The sequence below is a fragment of the Megalops cyprinoides genome, chromosome 17 (assembly GCF_013368585.1).
Source record: "Megalops cyprinoides isolate fMegCyp1 chromosome 17, fMegCyp1.pri, whole genome shotgun sequence".
In the NCBI taxonomy this organism is placed as follows: Eukaryota; Metazoa; Chordata; class Actinopteri; order Elopiformes; family Megalopidae; genus Megalops; species Megalops cyprinoides.
The window spans coordinates 19,296,245-19,314,812 of NC_050599.1; the positions used below are offsets into that span (position 1 = coordinate 19,296,245).

Here is an 18,568-nt window from a genome sequence, read left to right on the forward strand (position 1 = left end):
ACCAAACAGAGGCATGACTGGCAAAAAATGTCATGAAAAAATGTAAGGACATGTTTAGTTTGAACCTTGTAACAAAAGCTGATCATGACAAGTCCACACGTTAATGTGGCACACAAAACATGTTTCAAAATGTTTTAACAAATTAAATGAAATGCACCTGTAACACAGACCAAACGGAACTTATGTCAGTCTAAAACCATGGTACTCACACTCCCTCTTCCTGGAAATAAATGGTCCCCTACACCGTAGCTACGTATGTGGTGTTGCCCATAACACAGCAACACCAATGGAAGGGGAGACCATTGCAAAGAACTATGTTGCATTCAGGGGGCATCCATACCACCTACATCTCACCCAAAACAAAAACAAAAACTCCTTAACATATTCAACAACAGTCTCCTCAAATCGTGCAATGCACATCAGATACTCTCCTTCCTCAAGACTACATTTAATCAACACTACATTAAATTCCAGCGATTGCAAATACATTTAGCTTCTCGGCCTAAAATAAAATGACTAATATTACCATCATTATCTTTGCTGTTATCATATGCGATCATTTCTACTAACACTTTGCTGGTGCCTCTTTATTAGATTACTGAGTATTGCATCACATCAATTGCAGACATCAATGCCCTTAAATAAACTTTAAGCTTAGGCAATACAGTGTTATATGAAAACACACACACACACACGCGCGCGCGCACACACACACACATACACACACACGCACGCACACACACACACTCACAAACACACACACACTCGTGACAGATTCTGAAAGGTCTCCTTTAAGTTAAAAATAATTGCACAGAGCAAATTAAGCCCATAAGCTGCACACATTGTGAGCTAAAGCATCATGTTCCCTCCTTGGGTTCACAGGGGAACAGAGACATGTCAAATAAACTTAACAGTAGCGCACAGTTTTCACACCATGTCTCAAACATTGTTCAAGATCTAATAAAAACATCATGTAATATGTCTTTTTATAAAATATATTAAGGCCAGTGGATATCACAGTTTAAAGGTAGTGTAAGGCATTTGTGTATTTTTTTTTTTTTGGGGGGGGGGGGGGGGTCTTTATGTTTCATTTTCTGTTTTTCACAAATGGAATCTGCCACTCATCTCAAGGCCAGAGATACAGATGAACCCAGTCAATACCCCCTAACATACAGACACGCACGGTACGGTCCTATGTGGAATGAATGAATCTGGTTTTAAAAAACGAAAGGCACCAAACTTGTTTGATTGGACATTTTAATTATGGGTCCACTTTTGAGTCACTGATTTTGTGTATACTTGGCACACATATATATACATTTTTGTGGTTTATTTTCAAATGTTTATTGACTTTTCTCCAGAAAAGTTGACTAAAGTTGATAAAATTTGACTTATAATGTGCAAATAATGTGATCATTTTAAGGTAAGCTACAGATTTTTTTTTCCTGAGAGCAGCCCTGGGTGCTTTCTCTACAATGATGTCTGCGCAGCATGGGGGTATTAACAGAATTCACATGTATATCACTGTAACAACATTATGAAACGGTCCAAAACAGCAGCACAGAGTCAGACAGGCATTGGCATTCTCATGGCTGAATTATAAAGGCTGTGATTACTTAAGCCCCTCCCAGGATTCCGAGACACTCCCCCGACTCCGCCTCCTTATGCCAGCCAGTTTACCCTTGGCCTTGGTGGTCCACCGGATCCCCGGCTCGTGCGACTTCGACAGATTGGTGTACTTGGAGGAGTCCTCCTCCAGGCCTGTCCAGGAGGGGCACTCGTCTGGCTGGACCAAGGAGTCTCTGGCCATGCAATCCTCCGCCTCCTCCGTCGCCTCACTGATGCGAGGCGGCTCCCACCCCTCGATCTTGTCCATCTTCTTGGTGGGCGTGATCTGCTTCATCGTCATGGTGACGCTGTCCCAGAAACACTGGCCCTTTTCTATGAATATATTGCTCTTGTCCTCCTCTTTGGTCTTTTTGCTGGACCTGTTTGGACAGATGAAAGCGCTGTTTACCCAGTGGAATTTAAATTGAAGCATTACACTGCAAAACAGCAGAACTAAAAATCTGTACTGTGTAGTACTGTACACTGCACCAAATCTGAACAGAAACACAGAGGGTGATCTCCTGAGGGGTTATTTTATGATTTTGCTGTGACATGGAGATTTACTCTTCTCTCCTGACACCAGAACATTCCGGCATTCTGAAGAACACCTCCAAACAGGATGTGCATGCCATGAGCCAGTGAACAGAGCCCGCTTGACCAGGCGAGCTGACATGGAGGGGAGCAGAAATGCAGCATTCCACGCATATCACCCCCCCTGTCAGGAACTCAGAAGGCACACACAGGAAATGAGGGGAGCATTGTTCAGACACTGTGCGACAGGAAGAGGTTTGGTTCGTAAATCTTCAAAGCGCGTCTGCTGTCTGCGGCAAACATTTCACAGTACTGTCTTTTCAAAAACTCTGCAAGGCCTTGCACGTCACCGGTTTGTTTGAGAAATAGAGGGTAAGGGTTTCTCTTATCAGAGATGAGGATCTCACACCGAGTGCCATACCAGAAAGCAGACAGAGCAGACAGAGCAGCCAAACTCACCACTCATGCATATTAAGTAGCTACAATCACATTACATTATGGACATTTAGCAGGTGCTCTTTTCCAGAGCGACTTACATGGGTTACAGTTTTTACATGTAATCCATTTGTACAGCTAGATATTTACTTAAAAAACTCTGGGTTAAACACCTTGCCCAAGGGTACAGCAGCAGTGCTCCAGCAGGGAATCAAACCAGCAACCGGTTACAAGCCCTGCTTCTTACCACTATGCTACACTGCTGCTTGTGATGCTTGAAATGTCTATTGATCACATCAGTAATGCACATCATAGGAGTATCAGTGTGGACCCCAAAGCAGTGCCTGGCACCCTTTAGCGCTATGCTGTGAACTTTAGGACCTGAGTCAGATGCTGCTTTCTGGAAAGAAATGGCACATGGGACATAGAGCCGAGGGGAAATGGTGTGGCTGGGAGAGTGCACACCGGAGGGCAACCTGAAACCTCCGGTGATGACGCAGGCCACACCCACATATGTGCTTGTTATGGGAGCTGATTTTACAGTGTAGAAACAGTGAGAATTTACCCTTTTCCCTCGGCTGCAGCCACACCTGTCAGGAGGAAGTGCTCATCATCTGGAGCGAAAAAGAGCTTCTTGTCCCGCTTCTCCTTCTTGGACTTGATTTTTTTAACTTTGAAGTCCTGTTATATAACAAACAGATAGGGAAGGGAAATCGGGAGAAGGTCACAGCAGTGTATCTTCAAGCACATTCTCTTCTGAAGTAACATCTTGTAGATTGTAAAAATTGTTATGATAACCATATCAATAACAGTAATGGTAACGTCAACAGAAAGCTCTTCAAGGTAGTACCTTTGGCTGAGACAAAATATTACCAAACGTCATAACCTTCAAGAGGTACCTGCTTGTACAGTACCAAAGATTCCTCTCTGAAGGATGAAGGGAAAATGCTGGCTTAAACCTATCACGTATTCATCAGTCAGTATTGTATTGGCCACACTGGTGTGGCTGGTGCGTGTGCATTCCAATGTGTTAAATGTTAACAGAGGGGGAAGTAATTGTCTGTTTCTCAGAGAATGATAAATGGAGCTCTTTAAAGGCAGGGTTTTTAAGCATTTTCAGCCCACTTTAAAATTTTTAAGTCTTGTGCACAGAAGGGGTGAGATCCAATGTGGAGGTACACTGAAGCCTCTCCTTCAGTGCACCTTTTTTCCTGAAGACTTAGCTCTCTCCTCTAGGTACATAGAGAGAGGCACCATTTCAGTAAATATATAAATAACTGTTAGGGCCAGTGAGCAGTTCCTTTCAGTAATGGAAAAACAAGAGAACATGTACACTCAGGAAGAAAGACAGAGCTACAGGAACAGAGACAGGGACATAGGCTTGAAATTTAAAACTTTAGATGCATACAATGCAAAAGACAAGGACATCCCAAGACCACCTTAGAGAACAGAGCTCTAGGTGTTATAAACCCTTCTCATGCTGGAGAATAAAAACATTCACTCCTTTTTTTTTATTCAGTGAGAGAATGTTTCCATCCACAGAGTTAGTTTATTAGGTGTATTTAGTCCACTGTCCAGTTAGCTGAGTCAGCAAGACAGAAGTAAGTCCTTAATGGCTGTATTAACACCAGGGCTTACAGAATCCGAAAAGATGTGGAATTTTACAACGGTGAACAACAATTCTGCCCATTGGAGGCATACATAAGGATACAAAGAAAATAACAGTTACAACACAAAAGTGGAAATACAGCATGTTAGTAACTGTGTATGTGCTGTATAGCTCATCCCTGATGTGGCTGAGACCCAACTGTCAGATTGTCTACCTATTACTGTGTACCAAACTGATGTTCCAACAATGATTTCATTTCAAAACATCAAAACCATAAGATCACTGAACCCAACCGGCCATTTGGTTGAATTCTGAGGGCCATGTAATATTTACATAAACTTGGCTGTTGTGAATTGTGTAAATAGATGTTAGCCTAACAAGACAAACAGGACTCCATGTCAACATCTTCCTAATGGCCCTAAGGAACCTGCTTAGCAAATATTTACAAGAAAACAGCATCTTATTAAACAAACACAAGCTATTAATATAAATATACTTAAAAATATGCATTATGAAAGCATGGGAAGTAGCCTGAGCCAAAACCCACTTCTGGAAACCTATTAATCTATTTTATTGTTATTTCTATCTTGCAGCAGATACCTTAATGTGGAGAGTAATTTGTGCCAAAATTCAAAACAGAGATTTAACGAGGAAAAGAAATGGCAGAGGCTTATCTTTATTTGCATTTTTCCATTTATCATTTTGGAATTTCTTTTCTGCACGAGCATTCCTTTTGCTCAGGGATTAAGTCTGAGGCTTAGCTTTGGTAGGTAGCAGGAGGAGGGAGTAGTTCTGAACTGGAGGAGTGTGAACGAGGGAATACGTACTCCAAAATGGGTGCCATAAACTAGTCTGTAACACACTCACCCATAAACCCCGCCCCAAGTGAGAGAATGATGGATCGCCTGTCAGCTTGTGGTTCAACAAGGAAGAGGAGCAGCAATCGAAAAGCAGAGATGACAAGTGAGCAAAAAGAACAAGAACAGAGAGAACGGGGATGCCACTGGAGGAAAACGAATGACAAATATCAAACATCAAACAAGGAAAAACAGGGTTGAACTATTTATGCTTCTAATAAGGGCTGAGTTTGTACTTTGCACAATTCTTTCTCACTGTTGACCTTTGTTTCCCACTTTGACATTTATTCTCCCATTCTCAATTCCTCATGTTTTCTTCACCTATTTTGAAATTTGGCACAAACTTCCCTCCATACGTTGTTATAAAAGATTGAAAACATAAAGTTGAGTGCTGTTAGCATTACAACTGATTAATACTTAAAACCGTAGATAAACCAGCCAAACAGAGTGGAACGTGCTCTAAATTAGCAGTGCAGAATTACAGCCATGTTTCTGGCTCCTCTAATGCAGGCAAACCCTGTATATACAGACCGGGTCTCTTTTCACAGACTTCCCATCCACCTCAGTTCCTCTGCCACACAGGAATTTTGGTCAGATGAATCACAGTTTATTTTACAGAGCAGGCAGCCTTTCGCTAGTTATGCTAACTATTTGGCTCTGCTTGTTTCATGAGGACAAATCCATTGCCACAGACTAGGGATGTTTCAGGGACAGGGTTTTTCCCAGTTTCTATGCTTTTTAAATTCATGCCATTTCATTACCCATCCATTTCAGTAACTCGGTGTGTAAAATTTTCAGTTTTACTGTATGTTAAGCCTTGTATTTAGGCAGCGTTCCCCTTCCCCCTTTTCTGAGACAGGATGTCACAAAAACAAACACACTTTTGTACGTGCAAATGTACCAAAATAAACCACATTGGGACACACAAAGCATGAATGCTTCCTTTTTATGTCTGTGAGTCAGAGGCTATGAATCAAAACTCAAATAAATGAGATCAAACCCTTCCCAAAGTTTTTTTGTTGTCATTCTGTGTTCTATCAGGTTATGCCTCAAATAGCAAAGAATGTATTTATATTTACACATTCCAGTGACAGCTTTCTTGTACATAAACCAAATTACAAAAATAACTTAAGCTGGGACATTTTCAAAGGCTAATTAGAGATTCTTTTTGTTAGCACTGAAAGTAGCTGCAACCCGCATTACATCAGCTAGCTCAGTATGATTCATGAGGACAAAACTAAAAGGCGGAAATATTAACATTTTTTAAAAGACAAATTAAATAAACTAAACACGCAGACACACACATCTCTCTCTTTCTCTCTCTCTCTCACACACGCACGCGCACACACAAACACAAACTGGCTTTAAGTAACACACAAATACCACAAAGCTAGAAAAGTGACCTTAATCTTGTTAGATACTCCCTGCTTCAAAATAGACTTGAGTACCCTGAATTATTTCATCAAAGGATTTGAAGCAGCAAATCAGATTACAAAGATGCAGCTCCTATCCCATCAATGTTGGCTTTACGTATTTAAAACAAGGTTTATTAATATCTGCTACAGTATATTATTTGTGCTGTAGCGACTTGATGTTTGTGCCTTAGGAGTTAGTGGAACACTTTCATTCTAAATAAACAAAACCTTCATAAATCTTTCATGGGACATAGCTCAGCCCCAGTCCCCCATATAAAGTCAAGGGTAACTTTGTTTCCCCATCTCATTCTGTGAAGGCTGTGTCAGAGTGTTTGGTGGAGATGAATTTCTTCCATTTACGGTCCTATTCTAAGAAATTTCAAGGCAACACAACACAAAACAATACAAGAGTCCCTTGAAGGACGTCTTTCCTTGTCAGCTGGAAAATTGTGCGTTTCAAACAACAGTGTAGACACCGTACACATTTCTCTGTGAAGATCTGTCAGCACTGATGTGCCACACTCATTCATTGTCATTAGCCGAACAAGTGGAGCAGGTGGACAATAACTGGATCCATTTAACTTGAGTTGATAGAAAAGGCCCATAATATGGCATCAAAATGACAACTTTGCCAGTGTAAAACAAATTTGTTAAGAGAGCACCTCAAATGGTCTGCACTAAATCTAATAAATGTCTTCAAAAATCTGACATCAACTTGTTTTCAGCCAGAGTAATCTTTGAGTATTCCATATCTGTTAGGTACTATCTATGAACACACTGCAGAGACACAACTTCCCCTTGCTACATATTTAACCTTCACTATCCCACCATCTATGGAGTAGTGCTTAACTCCTGTCTCACCGTCATGCATGTCTTCCTGTTGCAACCTCTCTCGAGGTGAGCTCTTTCTAGATGTCATTCAAATTTTGTTTCATGTGTTATGGTGCCAGTTCAAGGCCAGTGACACAGGCAGTGAAGGTCACTGACATTAACAGCATCAAAAAATGGCCCTTTCAAATGCTGCTTTGTGGATATTTTGGCTGGATCTCTGCAAAAAAGCCTCTTCTCAGTTAAATACTGTCTTTCCTTAGATATGACTCTGCATGATACATTGTTATATGAGCTTTCTAATCCAAACAATTAAATAGACATCACAGAATATGTTTAATAAATTTAACACATAAAATGGCTGTTACATGTTCTTATTCAAAAACAAAGGAAGCCATGCTCAGCCAACATGAAGTCAACCATGCTTCCAAAATCAAATTAGGACACAAATGTAATATTTTTGGTACTTGTAGTGTTTTGCACCTACATTTTTGATACATTCTTATTTAAATAACCTTGTAATGGGGATCCTTTTATCAGAGGACAGTAACTCTGACAGTGCTCAGTGAAAGGGACAGCTCTTGTCCACTCACAGCTCATGGTTTCATCTAAAGCTCTGAGCATTTCTGATGATATATTACCTGCTCTGGCAGCCATCCTGTACTGTAGGTATTGGTTGATTGCCCATATAAACAACACGCACAGTCCATCTTGCTTTTGTATACAAAAAGCTTTACTTCCAAGCACTGCCTCTAAATTAATTGTCCCTTCTTGTTTTATTGGTTTTACCCAGGTGAGCCATTAAGGCTCAAAACAAACACCGCAAAATTAAACTCGTGCTTAACGGCTAACGGTATTCAGTGCTCCAATACTCCTTTTGGCAGAAGAATTCAGGTAACATTAAAATGTCTCCTCTATGTAATACTGTAAAAACACAACCTAATCTGAACTAAAATGACGGGTTCTTTCTCCTGAGATAGGCTGCAGTGCATCTATGGTTTTCATTAAAGAAAATCTTCACTCAGAACGGCACTCCCAAACCCCTGGATCAGGTAAAGAACCAGGGCTCTCTAACAGCCGTAAACCCTGTTAAGCGGTGAGGTTCTGAACCCAGGCAGAGGAATGCAGGGGAACTGAAAAAGCTCAAGGTTCTTTCCTTGTGGGGGAGTCCGGCGTACCTAGAAACGCTCCACTTTTCTAAACACCTCCTTCACCGGCCCATTCCAGGGGCGGGAGGTAACTCCCCCGTGTTGCCGGTGACCTTAGCGTCTCAGCCCCAGAACAGCCCACCATAATCGCAAATTCACTCGATTAAGCAGTTCTTTTCACCAGCTTTCTGTGCAGGTTTTTTTTTTTTTTTTTTTGAAGTTTGCTGACTTACACAATGGAGGTCTTATTAGAAAGAATTTCTTCCACAACAAGCTTCTGTGTTAATAAAACAGAAGTAACTGGTTTGTGAACACAGACAACATTAAGTGCAACGTTACGGTTAATGGAAATGCTGGGAAAATAAGAGAGAGCTCAAGGTAGTGTGAATTGTGAGTGTCTTGATAGACATAAAACATCACATTTGAAAGTATAACAACAATCCTTTGCTTTTCTCTATGCATTTCTTAAAAGTGCTTGGTACAACACAAAGGATTACTGCAAGTGGGTTTTCTGTCTGAAATGTATTCAGGACATCAAACTCCTTCTGGCTTTTATATAAGATTAATGATTATAAATATGATACGGGATTAACAGGGAGAGGGTTTAAGGTCAATTTGTGACCAAGTTATATTTTACCTTATTCAAGCATTGCTATGCTAGTGAATCAGACAGACACAGTCCGGCTCTGTACTGGGTGTTAAATTACTAAAGAGGAAGAATCAAATAAATTATGCCTAATACACAATAACTAATCATTGCCTCCACAACAACTACTTTTCACATCTTTGTGTGCCTGCATGTGTGCATACATGAATGCAAACATCAGACCCTGAAACAACACTGGCTACAAGAGTGTGGTGATTAAGTTAAAATAGAAAAGGAGAGGCAAGGACTCTTCTTGAACCCTCAGACAGAAATGTTACTATATCACCACAGTATCATATAGTGACATGGTCACAAAGAAAGGCATTTCACTGTCTATAATATCACTGATCACTCCCTAAAGGGCACTGTAGCCTAAGTTTACTATTCTGCAGACCTGAGCTTTCAAAGCAAATGCTGGAAGAACAAGATGGCGTCAGGTTGTGAGGTACGAATCATTATAAATTAACTGGAGGTGAAATAAAGATACAGGGCTTGCAAAAACATCATTTAGGACACTTCTATTTTCAGATATGTTATGTTCCACTACAATTGTTCTCCAGGACTCCCAGCTCCACCAACAATACCACTTCCTCCGAAAGTGACAAACAAGTAATGGAAGGGCATCTTGTTACATAATGTACTACTTAAACAACAGCTAACTGATCCCTTAAAAGGAGATCCAGCGCTTGTTATACAACACTTCAGTCTAGGCCTAAAGCACTGCAAACACCATTATATACGTAATCGTTTTTTCCCCGTTTGTTCATATTAGGAATGGAGGTGAAAAGCGATTTCCACTGTGACCGAATCTTTTTTTGAGCAATGTATGTTCAAAAATCAAAGCCTTCAAGCTACATGATCCAAGACCGGCCCAACTATGATTTAGGTAGCCCTATTGAGCATGTTGATGCTAAGAGGGAGTTTTAGTGAAACTTCTTTCTCAACGTAGATACACAAATCAAATTATATTTATTCAGTATTGTCTACACAAAAGACTAACTACATGCTATTCAAATTTATGACTATTTATTCTGGTTTATCAAAACTCGCCAGGCTCTGCACTTTGAACAGGTATTGTTTTTCATATGATCACATGCAAGATCAAGCATTTTGAGACAGAGAACGACATCCACTGGAAGTGATCAAAACAGATCAGTAAATGAACTTCAACAATTTAACTAGTGTTCTAACTCACAGGTATATTGCTGAAAATATTGCTAGGCCTTGATATAGAAGTTATTCAAGTTACAAGGCAATAAAACAGTTTGTGACTGCAGTCAGTTCTCAGCACATTGATTGGATCACTGTCACAAGAAGTGGTGATCACACAAGCCAGATAAAAAGGCAACGCGCTAGACTGTTTTTAGAAACTGCCAATATGTCAACAAGCCACTGAGAGAGGCCGTAAAGCGGCGGTGCATTTACCTTTGACGCAGAACTTGCGATTTCCTCCTCGCCATCTGGACCTTTATCCTGAAAGCAAAAGCCATTGAGTTATCAGCGAGGAACTGCAGCATACACACACACAGCACGACACACAGATGCCTTCCTGTCCTCAGTGAAAAAGTATTTCTGGAACAGTAAAATAAACAGTAGGGCTTTGAAAGGCCGGGGGGGGCTGGCAGTATCGGTACACTATTTACACCGAAACAGTGAAATTAAATTAAAAATATAGCCTACCTCATCATCATAACTGCAAAATATGATAGAAATTAAATATGCAACAGAAAAAAAAAGTTCGGCCAATACTGGTACTGTAAAATACTTCAATTAGCTGTAAGATTAGGGTTCACTCAGTGCAGAATGTGTAAGCTTGAAAGCTTCAGGTAACCATGCGGAAAAAATTATATCAAACTGTAAGCGCATTAACAAGTGGTGGCCTTAAATTTATGCCGTCCATATCTGATTGGGCCAAAGGTTAGGAATTCCACCAACTTTACGAATGTAGAAAGCACAAATCAGAGGAAAGGGTAATGCAGTATTTAGACCTAATTAGTGAATTAGGACATAAGCACATAAGCATATTCATTAATACACACTTGATTGTGCTCAGATGGTTGTATACCTTTGAATTGCACTGGTATCCATCTGTAAGTTTAATTTGTGATTTCTTTTTTTAATTCTTACACTTGTTTCCTTTGTTAATGTCAGTTTTGTTCAGTGAAATCATACATATGAAACTTTTTAATAGGCATATACTTATATTCTAAGATGATGCATAATACTTGTTTTTTGAATAGCCCCTGTGCTCCTCCAAGCAATTTGTCTAATCAAAGAAACTTAAAATATTTCATTCAATATTTCATCAAGTTTTGATTTTGCATTTTAAATCAAAACTCTTTTGTTTTATTTTTCCCATTTATGTTACTCTCCCTAACCCTGACCCTTATGTTTCTCTCTTCTCAACAATTGTATGATAGGCTTGTCTTACCATGACAAGCTCTGCAGTCATACAGTACATGTGCACTGAAGTGGGATGAATGCAATCAATGGCAGCCAATGGCTATTTTTCACACCACATGTCACAAAGTGCACCACAGTAGAGCGGCTGCCAATTGGAGGATAGGCACTCCTCTGCTGATGTCATCTGAGCAAGTCACAGATGTCTGACAACTCACAGGGTGCCTGAGAGGGGAGGGGCGAAGAGGCTTTGCTGACATGCCCACCCTGGCCCCTGCAGCAGGAAGCCAATTTGCTCCACCACTGTGGCCTTGTCAGCTGATGACACGGCTGGGCTTGAACCCATGCAACTGGGTTTAGCACGATGGCCAATTTTGTCTTAACATAAATGTCATGTTTGCTACTGGTCGTTCCTCCCCGCCCCCATAAATCATCTCTACCAACTCAGATAAAAGAGCTTCTGTACTTTTCCAAAACAGGGTTGTAATAGAAAAAAGTAGGAGGAATGTACACATATACAATATCCATGTATGGAAAAAACTTATCATCATGGGAGTAGTCAATTTAAGAGGAGGCAGACACAACAAGGAGGCTGGGAGAAGCATCTTCCAGTTACAGGGACTGCTGGTGAATGCTGTCACATTAGTTCACTAATCAGAATGGCATGGAGCTTTTGATGCGCTTGGCATTTTCCCTGCTGTTTTAATACCAAGTATGTCTATTGAATGAAAGCAATTCCACAACTATGTGAACTTACTAGTTACATGTTATATCTGTATATATGTTTAAAAATGTAAAAAACATTTTAAAAAATACCAATAATATAGACTTTACAACAGTAACAGAAGCTGGCAAATGCTGTGCATTGTTCTACAACCTCCACTGAGGTACCCACTTTGTAACAAGAAATATCATGCAGAAACTAAGAACTGTTTTATTTTAGTTCGGACTGAAGAGTGGGTTAACTGGTTAGTATGTTATTTACTGTAATGATTGGCCAAAAAAAATAATACTGAAAAGTGGAAATTCTTAAAAATGACAAAAAAAATACACACTGAAAACACACCGCCCTGTTTGCAACCTATTCAGGCCGCCTTAACAATAGCAACAAATGATGTGGATTAAGACATGTTCACCGACATAAAAGTATCATCATCTTCATTTCCAGTTAAGACATGAACTTCTGAATTTCCTTCATTAAGACATATTGACTACCACTCTGGACTGCAAAAGCATTGGTAATGGACATATATACATTATATTATATATATATATATATATATATATATACATACAGTATATATATATATATATATATATATATATATATATATATATATATATATATATATATATATATATAATACCAACAATAACAACACTGTAACTAAGCAATTGAAATGAAGACGATAGGAGACTGAGATTGCATAAACGGCAGCAGCCAGACCAGCCTCGGGACACTCCTCTGATCTCTCAGAAGGGCAAATCGAAGAAGTCTGGGACAACCAGGCAAGTCTGTGCAGTCTTTTTCCTCAGCTGCCACCACAGCAGATCAAAGGCCAACAGGAAGGCTCCGGAATCACTGCTGTTTACCAAACACACACTCAGCACCAACAACACAACTGTTTTGCCTTTCTCCCAATCAGTTCCAGTTGTTTTTCAGTTGAGTTAAATAAACCGGTGTCAGGTGATCGTGGCTGAAATATGACATGGTACTGGATGTACTCTTGGAGGTATGTTGTTTTTGTTGGACTATGAAGAGCAAATGGAAATTAGAGGGCGGTGCTCTGAAAATGATATCCAAAAATGATGGATAGATCACACTGAGATGCAAGAGATAAACACAAGGAGCAACCTTGCCATTTTTTTTTTAATCTCATTTCAGAAAAGGTGAAACCACCAAACTGTAAGGAGTTGTTTCTTCCTTAAACCAAACAAACTAAACTTAAATCATAAAACCACTGATGTCCAGTTCTCTACATAAATCTTTTTGGTGTATTTTCTTTCAGTGCTTTTTTTTTTTGTCTGGGCAGAATGGCACTTCAGATGTTTCGGCCAATGCTTTTAGGTAGATGGATCTGACAAGGTCATGGGTCAAAATGTGCAACATAAAATCTGTTTAACTCTATTAATAACAATATTTCTAAGAGAGTAAAACTGGAAACAAAACATTTCCATGGCCAGTGAGGGCTTTTAAAATATATTTCAATGTTACTTTGGAAAAATGACATGGCAAAGCTTGCTTTTATCAAAGAAAGCTCAACTTTTTACATCTTCCCTCAGGCCTGAACTTGCGATACTAGCAAACCACAGAACAAAGCCTCATTTTCCTGAGTCAAAGGCTGTGTGCCTGTTTAGAGTTTACTGGGAAGATGGCAGCAATGCAATCTAATTTATATTTTTAAAAATCCATTTGGTGGAGAAGTGGGTTTAGATGCAAGCTGCCACACAGCCCCTGTCCTACAGCTGGAGGGAGAGAGAAGCAATATTAGCTCTCAATCCAATCTTTATGGGACATGGATCCAGCATGTTAGGAAAATACCAGCTGGCCAGTGTCCGATCTCTGGGCTCTCTGTGATTTGGTGAGACACATACTCAAATGAGCATGTCTTATGAAACATGCAATGCAATATAAACTACCTACAATCAATAAGCATGAGTAATCCTTTGTCTGTTCCACCCCTGAAGAAAAAAGAAATTGTAGGGTGAATGACTTCTGATTCAAATTCTTCTTGACATGAATGGGCAAGAGGTTTCTGGTCATTTCTTCAAAGGAGGGGAACTGGATTGACCCATAAATCAAGGGTCTATGTGCTACCTGTCCTATAACAACATTACTATGTGGCCTTTTAGAACTAGGACAGTAGGCCACTAAGAGGAAATCAGTAAAATGATCAAAGTGGCTTTAGTTAGTGAGCCCCAGCAGCTCTGGACTACAGTCAACTGCAATGATGGGGACACTGTGTTGGAGGAGGTGATGCCTTTCCAAAAAAAAAAAAAAAAAAAGTTAAACCAGCATGTCATTGCTCAAGGTCAACTAAATGCCCCGTAAAAAAACCTTCTTAATGAGTAGGACTTGTAATTTGGGTCTCTCAAGTTAGCCACCTGGCCAGCTTGAGACATTGCTCGGCTCTCCAAAATGAAAGCGTGTTGACAGTCCTGCCACAGAACGGCTGCTGCCCAGTGTATCAGCAGCAGCAGATTCAGCAGTGGAAGATATCAGCAGCAGATTCACCTCTCTCTAAACCTTTATTGGGAATCTGATGAAATACATCACACAGTGACATCAAGTACCACAATCACCAGAAGAAGCACTGATTCAGCGCTCTTTTGTAGTGTTTTAAAGATCTTGTCTCTTCTCCCTCCTTCTCACACAGCATCATTGACATTGTTGCCCTGACTTCCACTGGTGTTTGGACCCCAGACTGGTCTGGCTGAAACCCTAACTATCCAGGCTCCAAATAATTGGTGCTCTCTGGTGCAATATGATGTTTTTACCTCAACCAACAAGACTTGTCCCCTTTCAACTCATTATTGAATATATCCATCTGTCAGCTGCACTTTCACCTAGATTGGCTAAGCACAACACATACATCTCCAGCTCCTGGCTGGGCCACTACTGAACCTTGGCCAGCATATCTGAGAAGGTGGCAAACACAAGGATGTGTGGTCAATCAAAGCTGCAAATATACAACAGAATGGACTGAGGAATTTAAAGAGCTTCCTCCTGCAGACAGCACCTGCAACATGGATCCCTTAATATTCACAGATCCCCCCCCTCTGACAGATGGTCCACGTCTGTAGTGTGAAACAATGGAAGTTACTGGACATTTCCCAAATATAATGGCATCTACTGGGACATATATAAGACTGGCAACCGTCTCAAAACTGTTACTTTCCAGATTTCTAAATGAAAATGACACAGCGCATTATACATCGTTCCAGAAATCAGCCATTACATGACTGGGTCTTACAGTTATTAAGCACCCCAAATTCCCACTAAGAAGCGTACATTTAAGTGGACAAACTCTATCTATCACAAGCATAGTGTGCTATACCTCAAGAATGATCTAAGTTATATTATGGGCTGCACTTATGCACTCATCATTCATTTCTTTTACCCGGTGCTCACGATTAAATTATGCTAATATACAACGTAAAACTCAATGTGCCAACTCACTCGCTTACGCACGCACGCACACTTCGTGCTTATGGAATATATTGGTCGAAATTTTGTGTTTGATCAGTCCCTCGCAGTCAGTAAATAGAAACTCAATGTTTTCAAACTAAGCAGGCAAGCAAACTCAAAATTAGGCGACACCAAATCTACATCAAAACTTTTCCTGTTAGTAGTGATTAAAGCACAGGAGCTGACTGTAAGCATAAAGAACTTGTCAATCGCTTACATCCCTGTCCACACATGCGCGCTTCTTACTCGTTAACCTTTAGCTTTCGTGATTTAATCAACCATGACACTTTGTTACAGTTTTTACATGGCTTGTTGATTTACTTCGCCATAACAGAACAGGAACTCTAGCGACGGTAAAGGTTTAACCCCCCTTCATTTTACATCATTGCACTTCATCAAGTTATTAAACATTACCTTGAGATTTCAAACACTGGGAGTTAATATTTACATTTGCCCAGAAACATCTAGAAGTTGCCTGCTCTACAACATGACACTATTATAGGCGGACCAGGCTGTTCTTTGTTAGTTATCGCTACTGTAGCTGCCGATTATCTTACACGCACACTTACCTTGTAAGTGTGCTGGTGATGCCACGACACGTCGTCCTCCTCCGATGCGTACTCTACCAACACTTTGCCTTTGCTCTTCTTAAACATTTTCTTTTAATCCGTTTTCCCACCTTCGACAAAAATTTCACCGATACAAGAATGTTTAACAGGCAGAGTGCTTATCCTGTCAACTTGGCTGCATCTAGGGTAGGGGGGAGGGAGATTAGTTGCAGGAGAGATCGCAGCGAAGCACCACCTAACGAGAATGTTAGCTTGCTGCTCTAAACCCTGGAAAGTTTCACCAAAAAACACTTTTCCCCTCACATGCTTTGGGCGGAGGTGCTTGTGAGACCTACTCACGCACCCGCTACTTAAAAACGATTAGTTTATTTGTTAGCGTGTGGAATGGTGACCAACACCTGGTTCTTTAAAAATCGCCCCTCCCATTGCTCTCCCTGGTCTCCTCTACCCCACGTATCGTGTTGCTAAACAACCCCCGTTTCATGGTTGCCATGGTAAATTGTAAAAGGCTGTTACTTTTTTCTGTTTCTTAACCAAGTGAGAAAATGTAACAGATGTTGCGTGTCTTTAGTTTTACTGCATCCTCTTCTGCAGTTGAGACTGTGACGTAAAATAGACCTCTTATGAATTTCCTTGGATCAATAAACTTCTTTACTTTTGATTTGAACTACTGACTTGTAGTCTTCTTTGTAAATTTAAATTGTGGACTAATAATCATAATCATAATAATGAGAGTGTGATCCTAATTATCGTTGTATTTGTTTCCATATAAAATAGAATAACAAACGGACAGTGTGGCAATAACAACCATTACATCAACAGAGTAAAATTAGTCTGTCATACAAACAATATTCAAACAAAAGATGGGATTAAGGGATCAAATTAAGTTCAACACCAATGCCACGGTGTGTTGAGTATTAATTCAACAGGCAAAAAGATGTCACAAAATCTACAGAGCCAACTGCAGGTCATGACACTTGAGCTGATGTGGCACTTTGGAAATATATGTTCTGTGAAATTTCCCACATCTATTTAATTTTGAATTACCATCTCCATTGCCGATCTAGAACAATATTGCTGTGACAGTAAGTTCAGAGTGTGGTCTAGTCTTAAGCATAAATGAGATGTGCGGAGATGTGTCCATGAGGTCGTCGTGTTAGGAATAAAGTGGGCCCCACAGTAAAACCAAGTTTTTAACATTGAGGTTTTGGCCTGCTTCCAAACTTCCTTCACACAGAAAAACGTAGTCACTTGACAAACAAATTGCACATTGTTCTGTGGATTTCTTAAAATAGCTGTGCTAACCGTGTTCACAAATTGCACGATTTCTCCGATTTCTTTGATTTGCCTACGGGTTTTGTGGCTCTAGCTTTTTTTTTTTCTCAGTTAAAATGGTTATGTTTCCTTACTCCAGCATATGACAATAAGAGAATTTTCTGTTATCCTGCTGTAGTGTGTTTGTAAACACTACATGTTATGAATATGCTCTCAGTCGATTGCAATGGTTCCTATGCCTGATAAGAGATGTGACTGATTTAGTGTACAGTTCAGTGAATCTTTGATATTGTTTGGCATTTCACTGCTGTAAACTCAGATGTCCCTCATTTGTTTGGATGTTTATGGGCCATTTCCCCCCAGACTTTAAGTTATTGGCAGAATGAAATCAATGAAAGACATTGTACTGACAGGCTTGTTAAGGTCAGTAACATGGTGATGGAGTGTAAACCATAATTTTGAGATCTCTAAAACTTAAAAAAAAACATTCTCAGTTCACATTCACCCAATTATAGAGCTGGATATTTATAATTTGGGTTACTCAAGGGTACAACAGCAGTGTTCAAACTGAGAGTCAAATCTGTTACAAGTTCTGCTTCTTATCACAACACCACACTGCCGCTCCTAGCCATATGAAGTAAGCACCTTCATGTTTGCCCTCATTCTGCTCCACTGTGCCATTCACTTTGTCCAAATATTAAATATGAAAAATGAAATTTGTTCCCAGTTTCATATATCCATAAAATAATCTTGATTTTAACCTGTCAATAATCACAACTGAAGTGCCACATGCATGAGTTTTTCCCTAAAAACATCTGATTTTTTTCCAGAAAACAGCCCTGAGTGCCAATCGTCCCTTTGTTCCTGCATTATATGAATCTTCTTTCACTAAATATGGGCTGTATCTTTCAAAGTGTTGTATTAGAGTAATGCTTTGACGTTGATAATCATGTTCTCACAGTATTAAATCGCACAAATCATTTGTCTCCATTACTTGTCACTGTAAAATGCTGTGACTTCATGCAATAACATACAGTTGTTAGTTATCTTAAAAACCA

At 39.9% G+C, this 18,568-nt stretch overlaps 1 protein-coding gene across 1 annotated transcript; it reads right to left on the reverse strand.

The window, feature by feature from the left end:
- Nucleotides 1-1,070: 1,070 nt before the first annotated feature.
- On the reverse strand, nt 1,071-16,625 carry si:ch211-225h24.2. Its single transcript, XM_036550080.1, has 4 exons — nt 16,236-16,625; nt 10,503-10,550; nt 3,140-3,255; nt 1,071-1,988 (listed from the first exon to the last, which is right to left on the reverse strand). The coding sequence occupies exons 1-4, from the start codon at nt 16,320-16,322 to the stop codon at nt 1,613-1,615; spliced, it is 627 nt and encodes a 208-aa protein (XP_036405973.1). The 5' UTR covers nt 16,323-16,625; the 3' UTR covers nt 1,071-1,612.
- Between the last annotated feature and the right edge of the window lie 1,943 nt (nt 16,626-18,568).

What these genes read in the sequence shown, in the direction of transcription:
- si:ch211-225h24.2 (XM_036550080.1), bottom strand. Translation starts at nt 16,322, where the DNA reads ATGTTTAAGAAGAGCAAAGGCAAAGTGTTGGTAGAGTACGCATCGGAG. An exon ending in TCGCAAGTTCTGCGTCAAAG is followed by an intron (nt 3,256 to 10,502) that starts GTAAATGCACCG and finishes GTTATATAACAG; the next exon opens with GACTTCAAAGTTAAAAAAAT. An exon ending in GCTGCAGCCGAGGGAAAAGG is followed by an intron (nt 1,989 to 3,139) that starts GTAAATTCTCAC and finishes CTGTCCAAACAG; the next exon opens with GTCCAGCAAAAAGACCAAAG.